General features: G+C 42.5%; 1 protein-coding gene and 1 long non-coding RNA gene across 2 annotated transcripts in view; one reads left to right on the forward strand and one right to left on the reverse strand.

Moving 5' to 3' along the window:
* The window catches only part of LOC138844649 (uncharacterized), a 103,233-nt gene that overhangs the window by 53,808 nt on the left and 29,947 nt on the right, over positions 1-19,478 (forward strand). The window contains exon 2 of the long non-coding RNA XR_011380813.1: positions 14,863-14,897. This is a non-coding gene — a long non-coding RNA (uncharacterized lncRNA). The remainder of the gene's footprint in view (positions 1-14,862; positions 14,898-19,478) is intronic.
* On the reverse strand, positions 16,388-17,744 carry OR6J1 (olfactory receptor family 6 subfamily J member 1). The gene has a single exon (XM_002717897.4). The coding sequence runs from the start codon at positions 17,725-17,727 to the stop codon at positions 16,729-16,731; it is 999 nt and encodes a 332-aa protein (XP_002717943.4). The 5' UTR covers positions 17,728-17,744; the 3' UTR covers positions 16,388-16,728.

Genomic DNA, 19,478 nt, shown 5'->3' on the forward strand with positions numbered 1-19,478 from the left:
TTTTCAATTAACTTTTTACACATATGATTAACTCTAAGTTAAGTAAATGGTTCAACAAATAGTGTAAAAAAAAAAACTGTTCCTCAACAGTCGAGACAGGGCTATTCAAAGTCATAGCTTCTCAAACTGTCAATTTCTCTTTTTTTAAAGATTGATTTATTTATTTGAAAGTCAAAGTTACGCAGAGAGGAGAGGCAGAGCGAGAGCGAGAGCGAGAGCGAGAGAGATTTCTTCCATCCACTGGTTTACTCCCCAGTTGGCTGCAACAGCTGGAGCTGCACTCATCCGAAGCCAGGAGCCAGGAGCTTCTTCTGGGTCTCCCACGTGGGTGCAGGGGCCCAAGGACTTGGGCCATCTTCTACTGTGTTCTCAGGCCATAGCAGAGAGCTGGATTGGAAGTGGAGCAGCCCAGTCTCGAACTGGCACACATATGGGATGCTGGCACTTTAGGCCAGGGCGTTAACCCACTGCGCCACAGCGCCAGCCCCTCAAACTGTCAATTTCACTTCTATAGATTACCTTTTAGGTGCTCTATTATCATAGATCAGGGAGAACGTAAGGTATTTGTCTTTTTGGGACTGGCTTATTTTACTAAGTATGGTGTTTTCCAGTTTCGTCCATTTTGTTGCAGATGACCAGATTTTTTTTAACCACTGTGTAATATTCCATGGTGTACATATTCTGTTATTTCTTTATACAGTCTTCAGTTGATGGGCATTTGGGTTGATTCCATGTCTTTCCTATTGTGAATTGAGCTGCAACAAACATGGAGGTACACATAGCTCTTTCATATGCTGATTTCATTTCCCTTGGGTAGATTCCCAGGAGTGGGATGGCTGGGTCATATGGTAGATCTATGTTCAGATCTCTGAGTTATCTACATACTGTCTTCCATAGTGGTTTTACCAGTTTACCTTTCCACCAAGAGTGGATTAGGGTAGGCTTTCCCCACATCCTCACCAGCATTTGTTGTTTGTTGATTTCTGTATGAAAGCCATTCTAATGGGGGTGAAGTAAAACTTCATTATGGTTTTGATTTGCATTTCCCTGATGGCTAGTGATCCTGAACATTTTTTATTTTCTTCTCTTCTCTTTGCTTTGCCTTTTTTTTTTTTTTGTGAGATGGGTTACCCACATTTATTAAAGTCTTAAGGCACACTATTCCTCAGCCTAAGCACTATCTTTAATGATAATAGCTAATCATTCCAATTCTCTTAGTAACTTTCTTTCTTTCTTTTTTTTCTTGACAGGCAGAGTGGACAGTGAGAGAGAGAGACAGAGAGAAAGGTCTTCCTTTTGTTGTTGGTTCACCCTCCAATGGCCGCCACGGCCGGCGCGCTGCAGCTGGCACACCGCGCTGATCTGAAAGCAGGAGCCAGGTGCTTCTCCTGGTCTCCCATGGGGTGCAGGGCCCAAGCACTTGGGCCATCCTCCACTGCACTCCTGGGCCACAGCATAGAGCTGGCCTGGAAGAGGGGCAATAGGGACAGAATCCGGAGCCTCGACTGGGACTAGAACCCGGTGTGTCGGTGCCACAAGGCGGAGGATTAGCCTAGTGAGCTGCAGCGCTGGCCTCCATAAACTTTTTATAAAAATCCCTTTGGGATCTCTAGTCACTTTTTGCTCCTCTTTCTTTCTTTCTTTTTTTTTTTTTTAAGGTTTTTTTTTAATGAATACAAATTTCGTATGTACAGCTTTTAGGAATATACTGTTTCTTCCCCCCATTCGCGCCCTCCCTCCCCCACTTTCATTCCACCTCCTACTCTCTTTCCCATTCAATTTTTCATTAAGATTCATTTTTAATTCACCTTATATACAGAAGACCAAGTCTATATTAAGTAGAGATTTCCACTGTTTGCACCCACATAGACACACAAAGTATAAAATAATATTTGAAGACAGGTTTTATTGTTAATTCTCATAGTACACCTCATTAAGGACAGAGGTCCAACATGAGGAGTAAGTGCACAGTGATTTCTGTTGTTGATTTAACAATTAACACTTATTTTTGACATCAGTGACCACCCGAGGCTCTTTTTTTTTTTTTTAAGATTTATTTATTTTATTTGAAAGTCAGAGTTACACAGAGAGAGGAGAGGGAGGGAGGGAGAGAGAGAAAGAGAGGTCTTCCATCCATTGGTTCACTCCCCAGCTGGCCGCAACGGCTGGAGCTGCACCGATCCAGAGCCAGGAGCCAGGAGCTTCCTCCTGGTCTCCCACGTGGGTTCAGGGACCCAAGGACTTGGGCCATCCTCCACTGCTTTCCCAGGCCATAGCAGAATCGGAAGTGGAGCAGCCGGGTCTTGAACCGGTGCCCATATGGAATGCTGGCGCTTCAGGCCAGGGTGTTAACCCGCTGAGCCACAGCACTGGCCCCAACACCCGGGGCTCTTGACATGAGCTGCCAAGGCTATTTAATCCTTTTGCATCTACAAACTCTGTTGGTATTTAGATAGGGCCATATGCAAAGTGGAAGTTCTCTCCTCCCTTCAGAGAAAAATACATCCTTCTTTGATAGCCCCTTCTTTCCACTGGGGTCTCACTCACAGTGATCCTTATTGTAGGTTATTTTTTGCTGCAGTGTCTTGGCTTTCCATGCCTGAGATGCTCTCCTGGACTTTTCAACCAGATCTGAATGCCGTAAGGACTGATTCTGAGGTCAGAATCTGAGCATTTTTTCATGTGTCTGTTGGCCATTTGGATTTCCTTTTGAAAAATGCCTGTTTAGGTACTTTGCCCATTTCTTAACTGAGTATTTGTTTTGTTGTTGTTGAGTTTCTTGATCTCTTTATATATTTTGGTTATTAATCTTTTATCAGTTGAATATTTTGCAAATAATTTCTCCCATTCTATTGGTTGCCTCTTCACTTTCCTGAGTGTTTCTTTTGTAGTACAGAAGCTTCTCAAATTTTTTTTTTGACAGGCAGAGTGGACAGTGAGAGAGAGAGACAGAGAGAAAGGTCTTCCTTTTGCCATTGGTTCACCCTCCAATGGCCACCGGGGCCAGCGCGCTGCGGCCGGCGCACCACGCTGATCTGATGGCAGGAGCCAGGTGCTTCTCCTGGTCTCCCATGGGGTGCAGGGCCCAAGGACTTGTGCCATTCTCCACTGCACTCCCTGGCCACAGCATAGAACTGGCCTGGAAGAGGGGCAACCGGGACAGAATCTGGCGCCTCGACCAGGACTAGAACCTGGTGTGCCGGTGCCGCAAGGTGGAGGATTAGCCTATTGAGCCGCGGCGCCGGCTGAAGCTTCTCAATTTGATGTAATCTCATTTTTTTAAAAAAGATTTTTATTTATTTATTTGAGAGGTAGAGTTATAGACAATGAGAGAGAGAGAGAGAGAGAGAGAGAGAGAGAGACATAGAGAAAGGTCTTCCATCCACTGGTTCACTCCCCAAATGGCTGTCATGGCCGGATCTGAGCCAATCTGCAGCCAGGAGCCAGGAGCTTCTTTCAGGTCTCCCACATGGGTGCAGAGGCCCAGGCACTTGGGCCATCTTCTACTGTTTTCCCAGGCCATAGCAGAGAGCTGGATTGGAAGAGGATAGCCAGGACTATGGGATGCCAGCACTGTAGGTGGAGAATTAACCCACTGGGCCACAGCACCAGCCCTAGTGTAATCCCATTTGTTAATTTTGGCTTTGATTGCTTGTGCCTCTGGAATCTTTTCCAAGAAATCTTTGCCTATGCCAATGTCTTGCAGGGTTTCCCCAATGTTCTCTAATAATTTGATGGTGTTGGATCATAGACTTAGTTCTTAAATCCATTTGGAGTGGATTTTTGTGTAAGGTGTAAGGTAGAGGTCTTGCTTCATACTTCTGCATGTGAAATCCAGTTTTCCCAGCACCATCTGTTGAAGAGATTGTCCTTGCTCCAGGGATTGATTTTAGCTCCTTTGTCAAAGATAAGTTGATTGTAGATGTGTGAATTGATTACTGGAATTTCTATTCTTTTCCAGTGTTCTATTCATCTATTTTTGTTCCACTACAAGGTTCTTTTGATTATAATGCCTAGTAGTATCTTGAAATCTGTTCTTGTGATGCCTCCAGCTTAGATTTTGTTGTATAAGATTGCTTCAGTTATCTGAGGTCTCCAGTGTTTCCATATGAATTTCAGCATCATTTTTCAATATCTGAGAAGAATGTCCTTGATATTTTGATTGGTATCACATGAATCTGTAAATTGCGTGGCCAGTGCTGCAGTCTAGTGGGTAAAGCTGCTGCCTACAGTGGCAGCATCCCATATGTGTGCCAGTTCGAGACTGGGCTGCTCCACTTCCAATCCAGCTCTCTGCTATGGCCTGGGAAAGCAGTAGAAGATGGCCCAAGTCCTTGGGCTCCTGTACCCATGTGGGAGACCCGGAAGAAGCTCCTGGCTTCTGACTTCTGATTGGCACTGCTCAGGCTGTTGTGTTCATCTGGGGAGTGAAAAAGCGGATGGAAGAGCTCTCTCTCTCTCTGCCTCTCCTTCTCTCTCTGTGTAACTCTGACTTTCAAATAAATAAATACATCTTAAAAAAAAAAAGAAAGGAAATCACTAGCTACCAAATAAATTATTAAAAAAAGAATCTGTAAATTGCTTTTGAAAGTGTGGACATTCGGATGATAATGATTCTTCCAATCCATGAACTTGGATGATTTTCCATTTTTTTGGTATCTTCTTCTATTTTGTTATTTAATTTTATAATTATCATAATAGAGATCTTTGACATTCTTAGCTAAATTTTTTACAAGGTACTTGATTTTTTTTTTTAGCTATTGTGAATGGGATTGATCTTAGAAGTTCTTTCTGAGCTATGGCATTGTCTGTGTATACAAAGGCTGTTGCTTTTTGTGTGTTGATTTTGTATCATGCCACTTTACCAAACTCTTCTATGAGTCCCAGTAGTCTCTTAGTGGAGTCTTTTGGATCCCCTATATATGGAATCATGTCATCTGTAAATAGGGATAGTTTGACTTCTTCCTTCCCAATTTGTATTCCTTTGATTTCTTTTTCTTGCCTACTGGATCTGGCTAAAATTTCCAGGACTATATTGAATAGCAGTGGTGAGAGTGAGCATGCTTATCTGGTTCCAGATCTCAGTGAGAATGCAACTTATCCCTATGAGCTGGCCATGAGATTGTCATAAATTGCCTTGATTGTGTTGAGGAATGTTCCTCTGTTCCCAATTTGCTTAAAGTTTTATCATGAAAGAGTGTTGTATTTTGTCAAATGCTTTCTCTGTGTATTTTGAGATGATCATATGATATTTATTCTTCAGTTTATTAATGCTTGAAGTTTTCATCATGAAAGGATGTTAGATTTTATCAAGTGCTTTCTCTGCATCTAATTGAGATAATCATATGGTTTTTGTTCTTCAGTTTGTTAATGTGATGGATCACATTGATTGATTAGAAAATGTTGAACTACCCCTGCATACCAGGAATAAATCCCACTTTGGGTGAATGATCTTTCTGATGTGTTATTGGATTTGATTGGTTAGTATTTTTTTGAGGATTTTTGCATCCATGTTTATGAGGGAAATTGGTCTGTGGTTCTCTTTCTCTGTTGTATCTTTTTCAGGTTTAGAAATGAAGGTGATGTTGGCTTCATAGAAAGAATTTGGGAGGATTCCCTCCCTTCCGATGATTTTGAATGGCTTGAGAAAAATTGGAGTTAGTTCTTCTTTAAATATCTGGTAGAATTCAACGGTGAAGCCATCCACTCCTGAAGCTGGCACAGCTGTTATGTATATCCAAAATGGCACCTGCTCTATCAGCTTGTTACAGGACACTGTTGTAAAGTGTCCTGTAACAAGGAGAGAGAAATGTGTCTGTCCTTTTTTTTTCTCCTCTAGTTTGGCAGGTGTACTATCCTCCATGGGGCTCCAAGCTGGGTTCTCTCTAGGCTCTTTCTGCAGCTTTAGCACCAGTGGCTTGGGCTTTCTGGGGTCTGGTCTCACTTCACTTTCCAATGCTGGTGCATAGGTTCTCGGCTGCTGGAGTCCTGAGTTGTGGGCACCCATGCTCTTCACGTTAGTCCACTATGTCCCTCTAATTTGCGTGGAGTTTCCTCTACCTTTTGCTCTCTAACTGTTCCCTGAGACTGCACTCTTTCCACTTTTTAAAAACTATCTTCTCCTGGACTAGAGCAGTAAGCTCCCTCCTTACTTTGCCATCTTGGAACTCTCCCTAAATATTTCTATTGTTTACTTTGGATTTCCTTTGTACTTTTACTGGGAAATTTTCCGCCTTTACCTTCTTTTATAGTGATGATTATGTTTCTGTGTGTAGCACATCCTTAAGCATCTTTTGTAAAGCTGGGCAGGTGGTGACAAATTCTTTCAATTTCTGTTTGTTATGGAAAGTCTTTATTTCACCTTCATTTATAAATGAGAGCTTTGCAGGGTATAGTATTCTGGGTTGACAGTTTTTTTTCTCTTAAAACTTGGCATACATCTTGTCATCTCTTCTAGTTCTTCTCTCTCTCTCTTTTTTTTAAATTTAATCACAGCAGAGTTTTGTTCTGCTCTATTGGCATAGTCTCTTGCTCACCTCCTCTCCTCAAAGGAGACCAGTACCTGGGTGCTCCACCCCAGGTTGTACAATATTCATCTGCGTTATCCCAAGAACCACACAAAGAGTCTGTGCAGCCCTTGGTGTAAGCACGAATCCTGTAGCAATGACTCTCACTAGGGGATCAGGAAGCCCCAAATATGTAGAGCCTCTTACCTTGATTGCCCAAAATCTCAGTCATACCTTGTGCCTTCCCAGGTAGCTGCCACGAGCGTCTCGAGGAGTCTGGCCAGCAGACTCAACCCAGGGCCCGCGACGACGGTTTCTCGGGCGAGAAAAGAACGAACGGTGCTTATCGGTCTTCAGTAGACTTTTTATTAGAGAAAGTAGACGTGACAGAGGTAGAAAGGAAGGAGGAAAGGAGAGGAGAGAGAGAGAGAGCTTCCTCCTCACACCTGCGGCTTATATACAAAATGTGACCAATCAGAAGCAAGCTAGAATCCATGTATCAGGCACACCAATCCAGTCTCTGTTCACGTGAAGGGCACGCGTCCTTCGGCCAATCAGGTGAGGTGTCACGCATCAGGCAGGCAGGCAGACTCACTGCAGGGGTCCTGGCGCCATCTTGTTGTTTACCGTGACCTTGATCCCTCTGCCTCCGGAGAGCCCCGCCTGTTGGAAAGCCCCTGGTCAAAACTGAAACTAAAAACCTCCGCCTAGCAATGCCGCCGCAGACTATTCCCCAGCAGGTAGCCACAATGTTTTCACAGTCCCAGGACACAAGACTCTCACAGTTATAAGAACCCAGCCCCCTGTCAATTCTCCCAGCCAGACTCAGATGTCTCTGCTGGGCTGGTTGTTGGGCATGTAGACATGAGCTGGAGCAGCTGTTACGTATTCCAAAATGGTGCCCGCCCTTTCAGCTTGTTACAGGATGCTGATGCAGGGTGTTCCAGGAGAGAAAAGTGTGCCCTTTACTTTCCCTCTAGGTTAGCAGGTACACTCCCCCACAGGGCTCGAAGCCGGACCCATGCCAGGTTCTTCCTGCAGCTTTATCACCCATGGCTTGGGCTGCTATAGTCTGGTCTTACCTCTCACTCCAGAGTTAGTGCTGAGGCTTTCAGCTGCTGGGTCCTGAGTTGTATTTGTCCACACCCTCCGTGTAGGTCCACAGTGTCCCTATAGCTTGTGTGAGGTTTCCTCTGCCATTTTCTCCCTAACTCTGCCCTGCGACTGTACTCTCTCCATGTTTTTAAAAACTATCTTCCCCTAGACTAGAGTGGTAAGCTCTCTCCCTATTCTGCCATCTTGGATCCACCGACTTGAAGGATCAGTTGTAATCTTGGAGGTGGGAATATGGAAAAGCTTGAGTTAATCTATCATTCACTCAACATAGACTTATTGAGCATGTAGTATGTGCTATGCATTGTAGGATATGCTGAGTGTGTTGTAAGTGAATTGTAAATGAGTTGTAAGTTGCAAATTCTAAGTGAAATAGTCATAGTTGTCTGTCTCCAAGGAGTTTACTCTACATTGGCAGAGTCATGGTAAGAGGACCTTAGGTCAAGCTCCATTTTGATCATTGGGCCATTCAAGCTAAAAATACTCTGCAATCCTACATTTTTTATTTGCTCACAAAACTGTGTCCTAGATTGGATAAAAACTATAGGCATTCAATACAAAATGAGTTGATGTAACTTGACTACAGTAAGTGGCCTGATTTTAATAGTCAATGATGTGTTTTAAAAGGCAAATGAATAACTTTTAGATGTATGTTTAAAAAGGATTAGTGAATTGGTTTGACCTGGATGACCCTCCCCTGAGTGCCTGACTATTTTTGATGCAGCAGGTTGCTAGGGTAGATATCCCAGCCCCTATTCAGTTATCTCATGTGAACTACTTATGTAATCAGCTTTCTCCTGACAAGAGTCATGACTAGCCAGTGACCTATATAAGAAGGAGGCTCAATTAATTGGACATCTGATTATAAGGAGTGAACATGACACACAAGGATTGCAACCACTGGGGTCTACTTTTAGAAATTATAGTTATCCTCTGACTAGGCCAGAAAGGTCTGACTTATGAGTTCTCTGGTTCTCTGACTGTGGTTGCCTATACAGTGTACACTTGTTGGTTGTGATAAGAAATGGAAACCTCAACACTGTGTGCCTAAGGATTCTTCCCTGTCATATCATAAGAGGGCTGGGTAGCACATGAGATGCCATCATGGTTTTGCCTTTATTGTGTGGATTTTGGATTCTGGGTAAAGCGTCTTCATCAGTCAAGAAAAGAGCTTCAGTTACTATCCTTTGGAAAATCAGTTGTTTGTTCTTACTAATATTGAGGGAGAAAAATAAGCATGAATAAGTAATAACAAGACATGATGACAACTATGAAGGAAGAGAACCGAGTGCTTTAGGAGAGAAAACCTGGTGAGGCCTGACTTAGGTAGATAGCCAGGAATGATCTCCCTGAGGAAGGGTTATTTCAGCTGAGTTTTGAAGCAGAGAGGGGTTATACAGGCTGGGAGACTTCCAAACAAAGAGAACATAAGTCAAGGCCTTGAAATGAACAAAGAGCTTGTATTTTTGAGGAACAGCAAGAAGGCCAGTGAATCAGTGCCAGCGACATGAGATTTGGCTGGAAAGATGATCTGTGTTCAAAACATGCAGACATAAGACTGTGCCTGGTAACAAGGGTGGATTTCATTCATCCTAGTGCAACTGGAAGCTACCAGAAGGTCATAAGCAGAGAAGTGACAGAATCTTTTTTATAGTGGAGGTAGGGAGAGGAAAATGGAGCAGCCAAGAACAGGAAACCAGATCAAGGGGTCATTTTTAGGGTCCAGGGGGGAGAAATGACACAGGAAAACTTTAATTTTGAAGAAGTGATAAAAGGTTTAGAGAATAAGTGGGAGAAAGGCTTTTGGTCTAGAGGTTAAGGTATCCACATCCCACATTGCAGTGCCTGAGTTTGATTCCCCACTCTAGGTCCCCACAGCTTCCTGCTAATGCAAACCCTGGAAAGATGTGGTGATGGCTCAGTATTGGGTCGCTGTCACCCATGTGGAAGTCCTGGAGTGAGTTCCTGGCTGTTGGCTTTGGTCTACCATCCATCCATCGTGGGCATTTGGAGGGTGAATCAGAAAGTGAAAGTTCCCATTGTAGGTCCTTTCTCCCTCTCTATTTTTCCCAGAATGAAAAAAGAAAAGGGAAAGAAAAGAAAAACCTTAAAAAATAGGGGGAGGTGTTTAGCCTAGAGGTTAAGATTCCTTACCAGAGTGCCTGGATTCGATTCCCCTCTCCAGCTCCTGATTCTGGCTTCTTGCTAATGCAACCCTCAGGAGGCAGCAGTCTGGCTCAAGTGACTGGGTTCCTGCCAGCCATGTAGGAGACCTGAATTGAGTTCTGGCTCCAGGCTTTTGCCTCATCCCAACCCTGACCACTGTGGGCATTGGGGTAGTAAACCAGTGTGGGAGTTCTCTGTCTTCCTGTCTCACTGAAATAAAATTTTTTTTTGACAGGCAGAGTGGACAGTGAGAGAGAGACAGACAGACAGAGAGAAAGGTCTTCCTTTGCCGTTGGTTCACCCTCCAATGGCCGCTGCGGCTGGCGCGCTGCAGCCAGCGCACTGCACTGATCCAATGGCAGGAGCCAGGTGCTTCTCCTGGTCTCCCATGGGGTGCAGGGCCCAAGCACTTGGGCCATCCTCCACTGCACTCCCTGGCCACAGCAGAGAGCTGGCCTGGAAGAGGGGCAACCGGGACAGAATCTGGTGCCCCGACCGGGACTAGAACCCAGTGTGCCGGCGCTGCAAGGTGGAGGATTAGCCTATTGAGCTGCGGCACCGGCCTGAAATAAAATTTTAAAATCAGAAAAAGAGTGTAAAGAAAGATAGATTGAGGGCACGACCACAGGACCTGTGGCCAGAGGATATGACTGTGAGAATGACTGGAGCTGACCTGGCAGGCTGAGTAGACAGGGGATCCCTGAGAAGGAAGTAGTTGGTGGTCTAGGTAGTCTGTCTGCAGGTAGCAAAGTTTTTGGCTGGACCCTGGGGAAACTGGGGACTGGAGTGTCAGAAACAGACTAGAAACTACAGCTGCAAAAGATGGAAGAATAGATGGGCTCTCAGAATCAGGATGGATGCCTAATTCCCACAACCAGGTTATTTGCACAACTTCATTTATGTCCGAAGCCTCTGAATGTCCACTCAGAGTTGCACACTGGGCCTAGGCTACCTGCATTTTGTCTGCCTTGTCCTTGCAATTACCTTATTGTATAATAGATCACTTCAACTTCTTCCGTTTTACCTAACAGAGTTTGTATCCTTTGACCAACATCTTTGCCCACCCCCACACCAAATACCCAGTCCCTAATAACCACCATTTATACTCTGCCTCTATAAGGTCAGCTTTTTAAGATCCATATATGCATGAGATCACGTGATATTTGTTTTTCTGTCCTTGGATTATTTTACTTAGCATAATGTCCTCCAAGTTCATCCAGGTTGACACAGATGACAGCAGATGACAGGAGGTTTTTTTTTTGTGATTGAATAATATTCCATTGTGGATATATAACACATTTGTTTATCCATGCATTTGATGATGGATACTTAGATTGATTCCATATCTTTGTGATTGTAAATGATGTGGCTGTAAGCATAGGAATACAGATATCTCTGTCTTAGTTCATTTCCTTGAACTGAATCATGGTACCTTTGAATTTTCTTAAACTCTTAAACCTTGAGCTCAGTTTATATCCTTTATGATTCACATATAAACTCACTGAGAATATTATTTTCTACTTCCTGGATTTGGAATGTAGAGAATTCCTTATCCAAATGGTTAGTGACAAGCCTGCAAATATTAACTTCACAATTTTTATCTCAGCTTAATGAGTCTCCTTTTTGGATAGCCATCTTTGCTAGAAGTTAATCAAAGAGAGTGAGAGATAGACAATTGGACAACACTTCCAATGCCATTAGAAACTGTTGTGAAGAGTTCCTTGTCCCAGTCAGCATAGGTGTCCCATGTTTGATGTTCCTACAACTATTAGGTGTTTAACCCTGTCATCTCCAAGCCCTCTCCTGCCTACTTTGTCTCTGAGATACCAACATTTTTCCAGTGACCTAGACTCAGTACCTGGGATCTTCTTCAATTCTGTTTTCTTTCTACCTCTAATCATTTTATTCCTTCAGTACACAACTGCATCAGTTTCTGGCTGTGCAACATCTCTTACATAATTTTCCTTGTTTCATTGCTGTGGGTGCTACCAAGTTTGTATACATTACCTCTTGACTGAAGTATTCCCATTATCTTTAATTTTTTATTTTGAAAATTTCGGGCATATACAGAAGCAGATGGCATAATGAATCTGTTTATCAATAGCTTTGACAATAATCAAGTCTTGGTAATTCTTTCTTTTTAAAGATTTATTTTATTTATTTGAAAGAGTTACAGAAAGAGGTAGAAGTACACACAGAGAGAGGGGTCTTCCATCCTCTGGTTCATTCCCCAAATAACCACAATGGCTGGAACTGAACCAATCCAAAGCCAGGAGTCAGGAGCTTCTTCTAGGTCTTCCATGTTGGGTGTAGTTGCTAAAGCACTTGGGCCATCCCCTGCTGCTTTCCCAGGCACATTAGCAGGGAGCTGAATCAGAAGTGGAACAGCCAGGATGCAAACCAGTGTGCATATGGGATGCTGGCACTACAGGCCAGGGCTTTAACCCACTGTGCCACAGTGCCGGCCCCTCCTGGCGATTCTTATTTCACTTAGATCACTACCTACTGTCTTCCCTTGCTATTGTGAAGCAAATCCCAGATGTCACATTATTTCACCTGTAAATATTTCAATAAGTTCTAAATTAACAGTATTATTTAAAATACAAACACACAATTCCTTTATTGCTTTGAAAAATCAAAAGTACTTCATCAATCATTAGGTGGGTTAATTGTTATTTTAATCTGGATCACTTTGACTATCAGTATAATTAGTCATCATTTTATTTATTAGTCCTTTGGATTTGCTTTTCTGTGTAATGTCTATGCCTATCCTTAGTTCATTTATTTGTGGGGTTATTTTTCTTTGTATATTATGATTAGCAACCTTTTAATTGTAACATATATTCTCCACTGTGCCCCTTCCTTTATGCCCCTTTAAACCTATTCTTATAGTAATTTCTCCCTGGACCCTTGGATGAGATCTAGGATAGATACAGTGACATTTCTGGCCATTCAAAGTAATTCAAAAAGTCCTCCATTCACTATCAGTCCAAAGAATAGTTATTAAACTGTCCAATTCTATGTAATTGTTAAAATTTTGATTGTAATTTAAAGGTAAAACTTAATCTAACCTCCATCTGAGGCTTGTTTTAGTCAGGTAATCTTCAGAGAGAAAGAATATTTAGTGTTGGCTCCATCTCTTAATTTTTTTGTAAGCTCACCTCTTCCTTATCTATGGCTTCCAGCTCCTCTGAGGTCATGTAGATGGAACAGGGGTGGCAAATAGGAGATGGAGAACCAAGAGGAAATGGAAGGTGGCAGGGACAAAGATGGCAGTGGTGGTATGGCAAGATGCGGTAGGGTTCTGTGTATGTTTTGAAGGTATAATTTACAATATTTTCTGATAGATTGGTTGTAGGGTGTGAGGGAGAGAAGAGAGTCAAGGATTACGTAGTTTTGCTTTGTATTAGACTTGGGATCTGTGGTTTTTTTAAATTTTGGTAAAATACATATAACAAAAATTGATCACTTTAACTACTTTAAACTATTCAGTGGCATCAAATACATTCATATTATTGTGTAATTCTCACCACTATCTATCTCCAAATAGTAATGTCTCATTCCCCCTTTGACCTAGCCCCTGGTAATCATTGTTCTACTTTCTGTCTTTACAAATGTGATTATTCTAGGTTCCTCATGTAATTGAAGGTAAATGATATTTGTCTCTTTGTGATGGGCTTATTTTATTTAACATGTCTTCAGGTTGCATCCATGTGCAGTATGTAACAGAATTTCATTCCTATTAAAGTTGAATAATGCTCTGTTGTATGCACACACACATCACATTTTGTTCATCCATGGATCTGTAGATTATTCCTCCCCTCCACCGTTGACTGTTGGTCATAGTTTTTCTATGAACAGGGTGTACAAACATCTGTTCTGCTTTCTGGGGCCAGTGCTGTGATACAGTAGGCTAGATCTCCGCTTGCAGTGCCAGCATTCCATATGGGTACCAGTTCATGTCCTGTCTGCTCAGCTTCTGATCCCGTTCTCTGCTATGGCTTGGGAAAGCAGTGGAAGATGTCCTAAGTGCTGGACCCCTGTCTCCACATGAGAGATCCAGAGGAAGCTCCTGGCTCCTGGCTTTGGATTGGCCCAGCTCTGGCTGTTGTGGCCATTTGGGGAATGAACTGGCGGAAAGTAGACCTCTCTCTCTCTTTCTCTACCTCTCTTCTCTGTGTATCTTTCTCTCTGACTTTCAAATAAATAAATAAATCTAATTTTTTAAAAAAATAATAGCCATCCTGGTGGGTGTCAAGTGGTATCTTACAAGGTTTTGATTTAGATTCCCTAATGACACATCTTACCATGTGCTTATTTGTTATTTGTAGAATTGGGTTGTTTTTTGTTTTTAAAGACCTACTTTCTGAACTTTTTTTTTTAAAGATTTTATTTATTTATTTGAGAGGTAGAGCCACAGACAGTGAGAAGGAGAAAGAAACATCCTCCGTCCACTGGTTCACTCCCCAAATGGCCACAATGGCTGGAGCTTTGCTGATCCAAAGCCAGGTGCCTCCTCCCAGTCTCCTACACAGGTGCAGGGGCCAAAGAACTTGGGCCATCTTCCACTGCCTTCCCAGGCCACAGCAGAGAGCTGGACTGGAAGAGGAGCAGCCGGGAAGTAGAACCGGTGCCCATGTGGGGTATCAGCGCTGCAGGCAGAGGATCAACCTATTGCGCCACGGCACTGGCCCCCATTTGTTTTAAAGCTTTCTGAACTATTTTGAGATCTTTCTATAGTAATTTGTCTAATCAAGTGTTCTATCTCTTTATATCAGTTTTTGAAGGTTTTCTTTTATGGAAAATCAACCACTGTCTCATGGTTTTCAGATTTATTTTTGAAGAGTTACACATGGTATTTTTTTTTTTTTACACAGAACAGTTTTTACTTTGAGTTACAGCTTTTTGTGTACTTAATATCTTACCTAGGAGAATACAAATTATTCAAAGGGTAGATTACTACCTCTAAGACCATAATGCATATTTATTTTCTTGAAATAGACATTTGTGTAATAATTATTTTTGAATGCATCATTATGTTAATTAAGTTACTTATTTGATATTTGTTCCCTTACAGATATGACTTTACCTTAATCAATGTGAACATCTGAGGTAGGTGTTTGGCACTGTGGGTAAGTCGCACTTCAGACACCCACATCCCTTATTGGAGTGCCTGGGTTCAAGTTCTGGATCCATTCTCCACTCTAGCTTTTGTACTAAATGTATAGCCTGGGAGGCAGCAGGCTCAAGTAACTGAGACCCTGCTACCCACATAAGAGACCTGTCGGGGTCTCAAGCCCTAGGCTGGCCCCTGACCAGCAGGGGACAGCACAGGCACTCCCTAACAAGGCGAACGGGAAAGGTAAGGTCGACAGGTGATGAACACACCACAAGCACCATGAGTTCTGTGGAAGCAGGAACCGCTTTATTGAGGAAGTGTACAGGCTTATAAAGCTTACGAAGGACATGCACAGTAGGGGAACCAAGCCAATAAGTGAAAAGGTCACGCAGACACGGGTGAACCACGCACAGGGGCAACTTAAGTAAAGTATAGAGATCATGCACTGTCCATGTGTCCGGAACTAAAGTGGACCTATCCCTGCCGGTGGTCTGATCTTACGTAGCTTAACCGCAGCAGCAGCCGCAGTAGCAGCAGCAGCAGCCGCCGCAGACACGCCCCTTGAACATCCGCCAGGCGCCGTATTGTAATGGAGATTTTAGGCCATGCTCAACAGAGACCTAGATTGAGTTACTGACTCCCAGCCTTGGCATGGCCCAACCTGAGCTGGGCATTTGGAGAGTGAATTAGTGGATGGAAGATCTCTCTCTGACTGTTTTTCTCTCTATGTCTGTCTCTTTGCCTCTCAAATAAATAAAATAGATAATAAAAAATTTTCCTACTGGAAAAAATCTTGTAAAAGAACGGTAGACATCTTGGTAATACATTCCAATAGGCTAAACACTATCTTTAATAATATTTTGAATTTAAAATCTTCAAAAATGCTTTTGTTGATAATTCAAATGAATTAACAAAGGAGGTAAGGGAAGGCAAGATGAAAATTGGAGTAAAGGAATTAACATTTATTGAGGACGTATTTTGTGCCAATCACTATTGAAGGCACTGCCCATGGAATATCTCCTTTGATTTTTATTTACAGTGCTTTGAAATGGGCAGTGTCATCCTGACTTTACAGATGAGAAAACTGGGCTCAGGAGGAAATAAAACCAGAAGATGGAAGAGACTTTATCAAAAAATGAGGAAATTCTATGAATTTTAATACTTAAAACGCTTAAGTAGCTTATATGCAAAATAAAAAAACAATTGCATTAGTCATTTTTGTGAACTCTTGCTGATTAGTTTCTATGACAAGAATTTACTGGTTAAATTATGATTGTACTAACTTGGGAATGTTCTCTTCTCTGAATGTGTTGGAGAAACAGACACAAAGCCAGTGATGAGTGTGGAAGTACTTACTGAATATATTCAGTCCATGACAATGGACTGATGGTTGAAGCCTCTGGTGAATTAAAGAGCTAGTACTTATTTTCAAAGAGCTTATTTTCTGTTGGAAAGTCAGATAAACAGATGAAATGGGCAAAAATATTTGAATCTGAACATTAATAAAAGTGCCTTGAGGTCCAGAGAGCTTTTGGGTTTATGCTGAATTTCATAGTGACTGGCACCACAGAAATTTATCACACAGAAACATTTCATAACAGGATTTTCTGGGACTAGCATTGTAGCAAAGCAGGTTAAGCTGCCACCTGTGACACTGTCATCCCATATCTGTGTACTTGTTTGAGATGTGGCTGCTCAATGTACCCAGGAAAGTAGTGGATGATGGCTCAAGACCTTGGGTTGTGTACTCATATGGGAGACCCAGATGGAATTCCAGTCTCCTGAAGATCTCTCAAATTCCCATAGCAGGTCTGGAATATCAGCTCAGCTCTTTGTTCCACAACTTTTTGAGAGGATCTTGCTCACCTGCTCCCGAAACACCTGCTTTACCTGTTTGTTCCTCAGGGTGTAGATGAAGGGATTGAGCACTGGAGTGACCACAGTGTTGAGCAATGCCACCACCTTATTCCAGCCCTCCCCCTGGCCACCTTTGCCTGACCGGATGTACATGAAGATGCAGCTGCCATAGAAGAGAGACACCACAATGATATGGGAGGAGCAGGTTGAAAAGGCTTTCTGCCTCTCCTTGGCTGAGGGGATGTGCAGGATAGTGTGGACGATGTGGCCATAGCAGGTGGCTGTCACACACAGAGTGCCCAGTAAACATATGATGGCTATCACAAAACCCAGAAGCTCTACCAGAGTTGTGTCTGCACATATGAGTTCCATGAGTGGAAAGTTGTCACAGAAGAAATGATTAATGACATTAGGGCCACAGAATGGTTGGTTAAATATGATGACACTTGGAAGAAGAATGAGAATGAGTCCTGTGATCCATGAGCAGAGCACCAGCTGGACACACACCCTTTTGCTCATGATGGTGGTGTACCGCAGGGGGTTACATATGGCCACATACCTGTCAAAGGACATCGCTGCCAGTAGGAAGAACTCTGTGGTGCCCAGGAAGAAATAGAAGAAACTTTGTAGGAGGCAGCCTAGAAAGGAGATGGTCTTGTGTCCTGTGAGGATGTTGGTCAGCGTCTTGGGGAAGATGACGGAGGTGAACCAGATCTCCAGGACAGCAAAGTTGCGGAGGAAGTAGTACATGGGGGTGTGGAGGCAGCTGTGCATGAGGGTGACGACCACGATGAGGAGGTTCCCGAGCAGGATGAGGAGATATGTGAGGAGGAGCCCCAGGAAGATGAGCAGCTGCAGCTCACAGGCATCTGAGAGCCCCAGCAGGACAATCTCAGTGATTCTGGTGTGGTTCCCCATGGCTCCTGAGACCTGCGCTGGGGATGGCTGATGAAAGGTGTTCAGCATCAGGAGTGGTGATGGTCTAGGGGTCTGAAAATAAGCTGGAGCTGAAAGCAAGAAGAATATGTGTTGCATTTTGGGCTGACCAAGTCTTTTATGTCTGTGAAAATCTTATCTTCTCACCCCTGACTTCTCAAGCTCATTTGCAGAGCCTCTGGAGTTGCCTGTCTAATGGTTAGTATCTGGTAGATCTGTTATAGGAGAAAGTGGTGACGTTCAGGGTGACCTAAGTAAGGTACAGCCAAAAATAATTTTCTTACTTCCCTTAACCAAAAAGTTTATTTCTATTTCTCAGTGAATTCCTCCATTGCTACTAATGTAAGCTGCTTTCAGCACCATTTGTTCTTATCCTTACTCCAATATTGGGTCTTCATCCATAAATAGTTCATATTTGAGGGCATTAATGTCACAGGATTTCCTGAACCTTTGGTGCCTTTGAGTGTTATTTGGGATTGTAAAAAGGAAAGCTATGAGAAAAGCACAACTCTCAAAAATTAAGTTAATAAGAACTACTCCAAGTCATATCTACATACATCAAAATTTCATGGTATATTTTAGTATTATTTTACCAAATAATATTTCCAAGTTTTTCTCTTTTTACATTCTCCCACAAACCCTGGGATCTAGACACAGTAAACTCTCTGATGTTTTGGTTGTTATCCATTTTCATACACCTGTGATATTTCATACAAGGCTACCTTTCAGCTTGTAACCACCAGTCTTTCAAATCCCACTGATGCTTTAAGTGTCTCCTTAATAAATACTGTTTTCTATGAAGCCTTCATCTCTTAGTGAATGAATTTCACATTTTAATTATATTTTTATAATTTTTGTTGACTCAAAAGTTTTTATATTTTCTAAAGAACTTAAAAGCAATTTCTCAAAATAATCAGTTTTGATGACCATTTATTGAAACAGAGAATAATACTTCAAATGTCTGAGAAATGGATTTGGTTGGTGATTGACATACAAGAGGTTGGGGACATGTCATGTATGTAGTATTTCCTAGGGGGCAGCATTTAAATAAAACCAGCATGCCAAGTAGCTTTGACTTGGTCCAGCTGAAGAGAGTTTGCTTTTCCTCAGGAGAAGGTGGAGGTGCCTTCTCACAACCATTCTCTGAGTGGAGACTCCATCATTGAGGTAGACTGGAGTTTGAGGTAGTTGGTACAGAGAGATCTGCTTGGGTAGAATGCTCTCAACTTAAAAAAAAAAAAAAGCCCCAAATATTTTAAAAAGATCCCTTTTTAAAAGTCAACATCTCACAATTTGGGACATGCTCAAGCTGACTTGCCCCAAATAGTAGAGTTAGAAACATACCAGGGGATTCCAATTCAATCCCATCAAGGTGGCATGTACCAATGCCATCTCACTAGTCCAAGTGATCAATTTCAGTTCACAATTGATCATAATGAAAGGACTAAGAGTCAAAGGGATCACATAAACAAGTCTAGTGCCTGCTAATACTAACCGATAGAATAAATAAAGGGGAGAGCGATCCAACATGGGAAGCGAGATACACAGCAGACTCATAGAATGGCGGATGTCCTAAACAGCACTCTGGCCTCAGAATCAGCCCTAAAGGCATTCGGATCTGGCTGAAAAGCCCATGAGAGTATTTCAGGCATGGAAAGCCAAGACACTCTGGCAAAAAACAAAAAACAAAAAACAAAAACAAAAACAAACCTAAATGAAAGATCTCTGTGAGTGAGATCCCAGTGGAAAAAACAAGTCTTCAAAGAAGGAGGTACCTTTCT

This window comes from Oryctolagus cuniculus, chromosome 12 (assembly GCF_964237555.1).
Source record: "Oryctolagus cuniculus chromosome 12, mOryCun1.1, whole genome shotgun sequence".
NCBI classification, from domain to species: Eukaryota; Metazoa; Chordata; class Mammalia; order Lagomorpha; family Leporidae; genus Oryctolagus; species Oryctolagus cuniculus.

Bases quoted from the DNA above. Each gene is read 5' to 3' on its own strand.
- OR6J1 (XM_002717897.4), bottom strand. From the start codon at position 17,727: ATGCTGAACACCTTTCATCAGCCATCCCCAGCGCAGGTCTCAGGAGCC.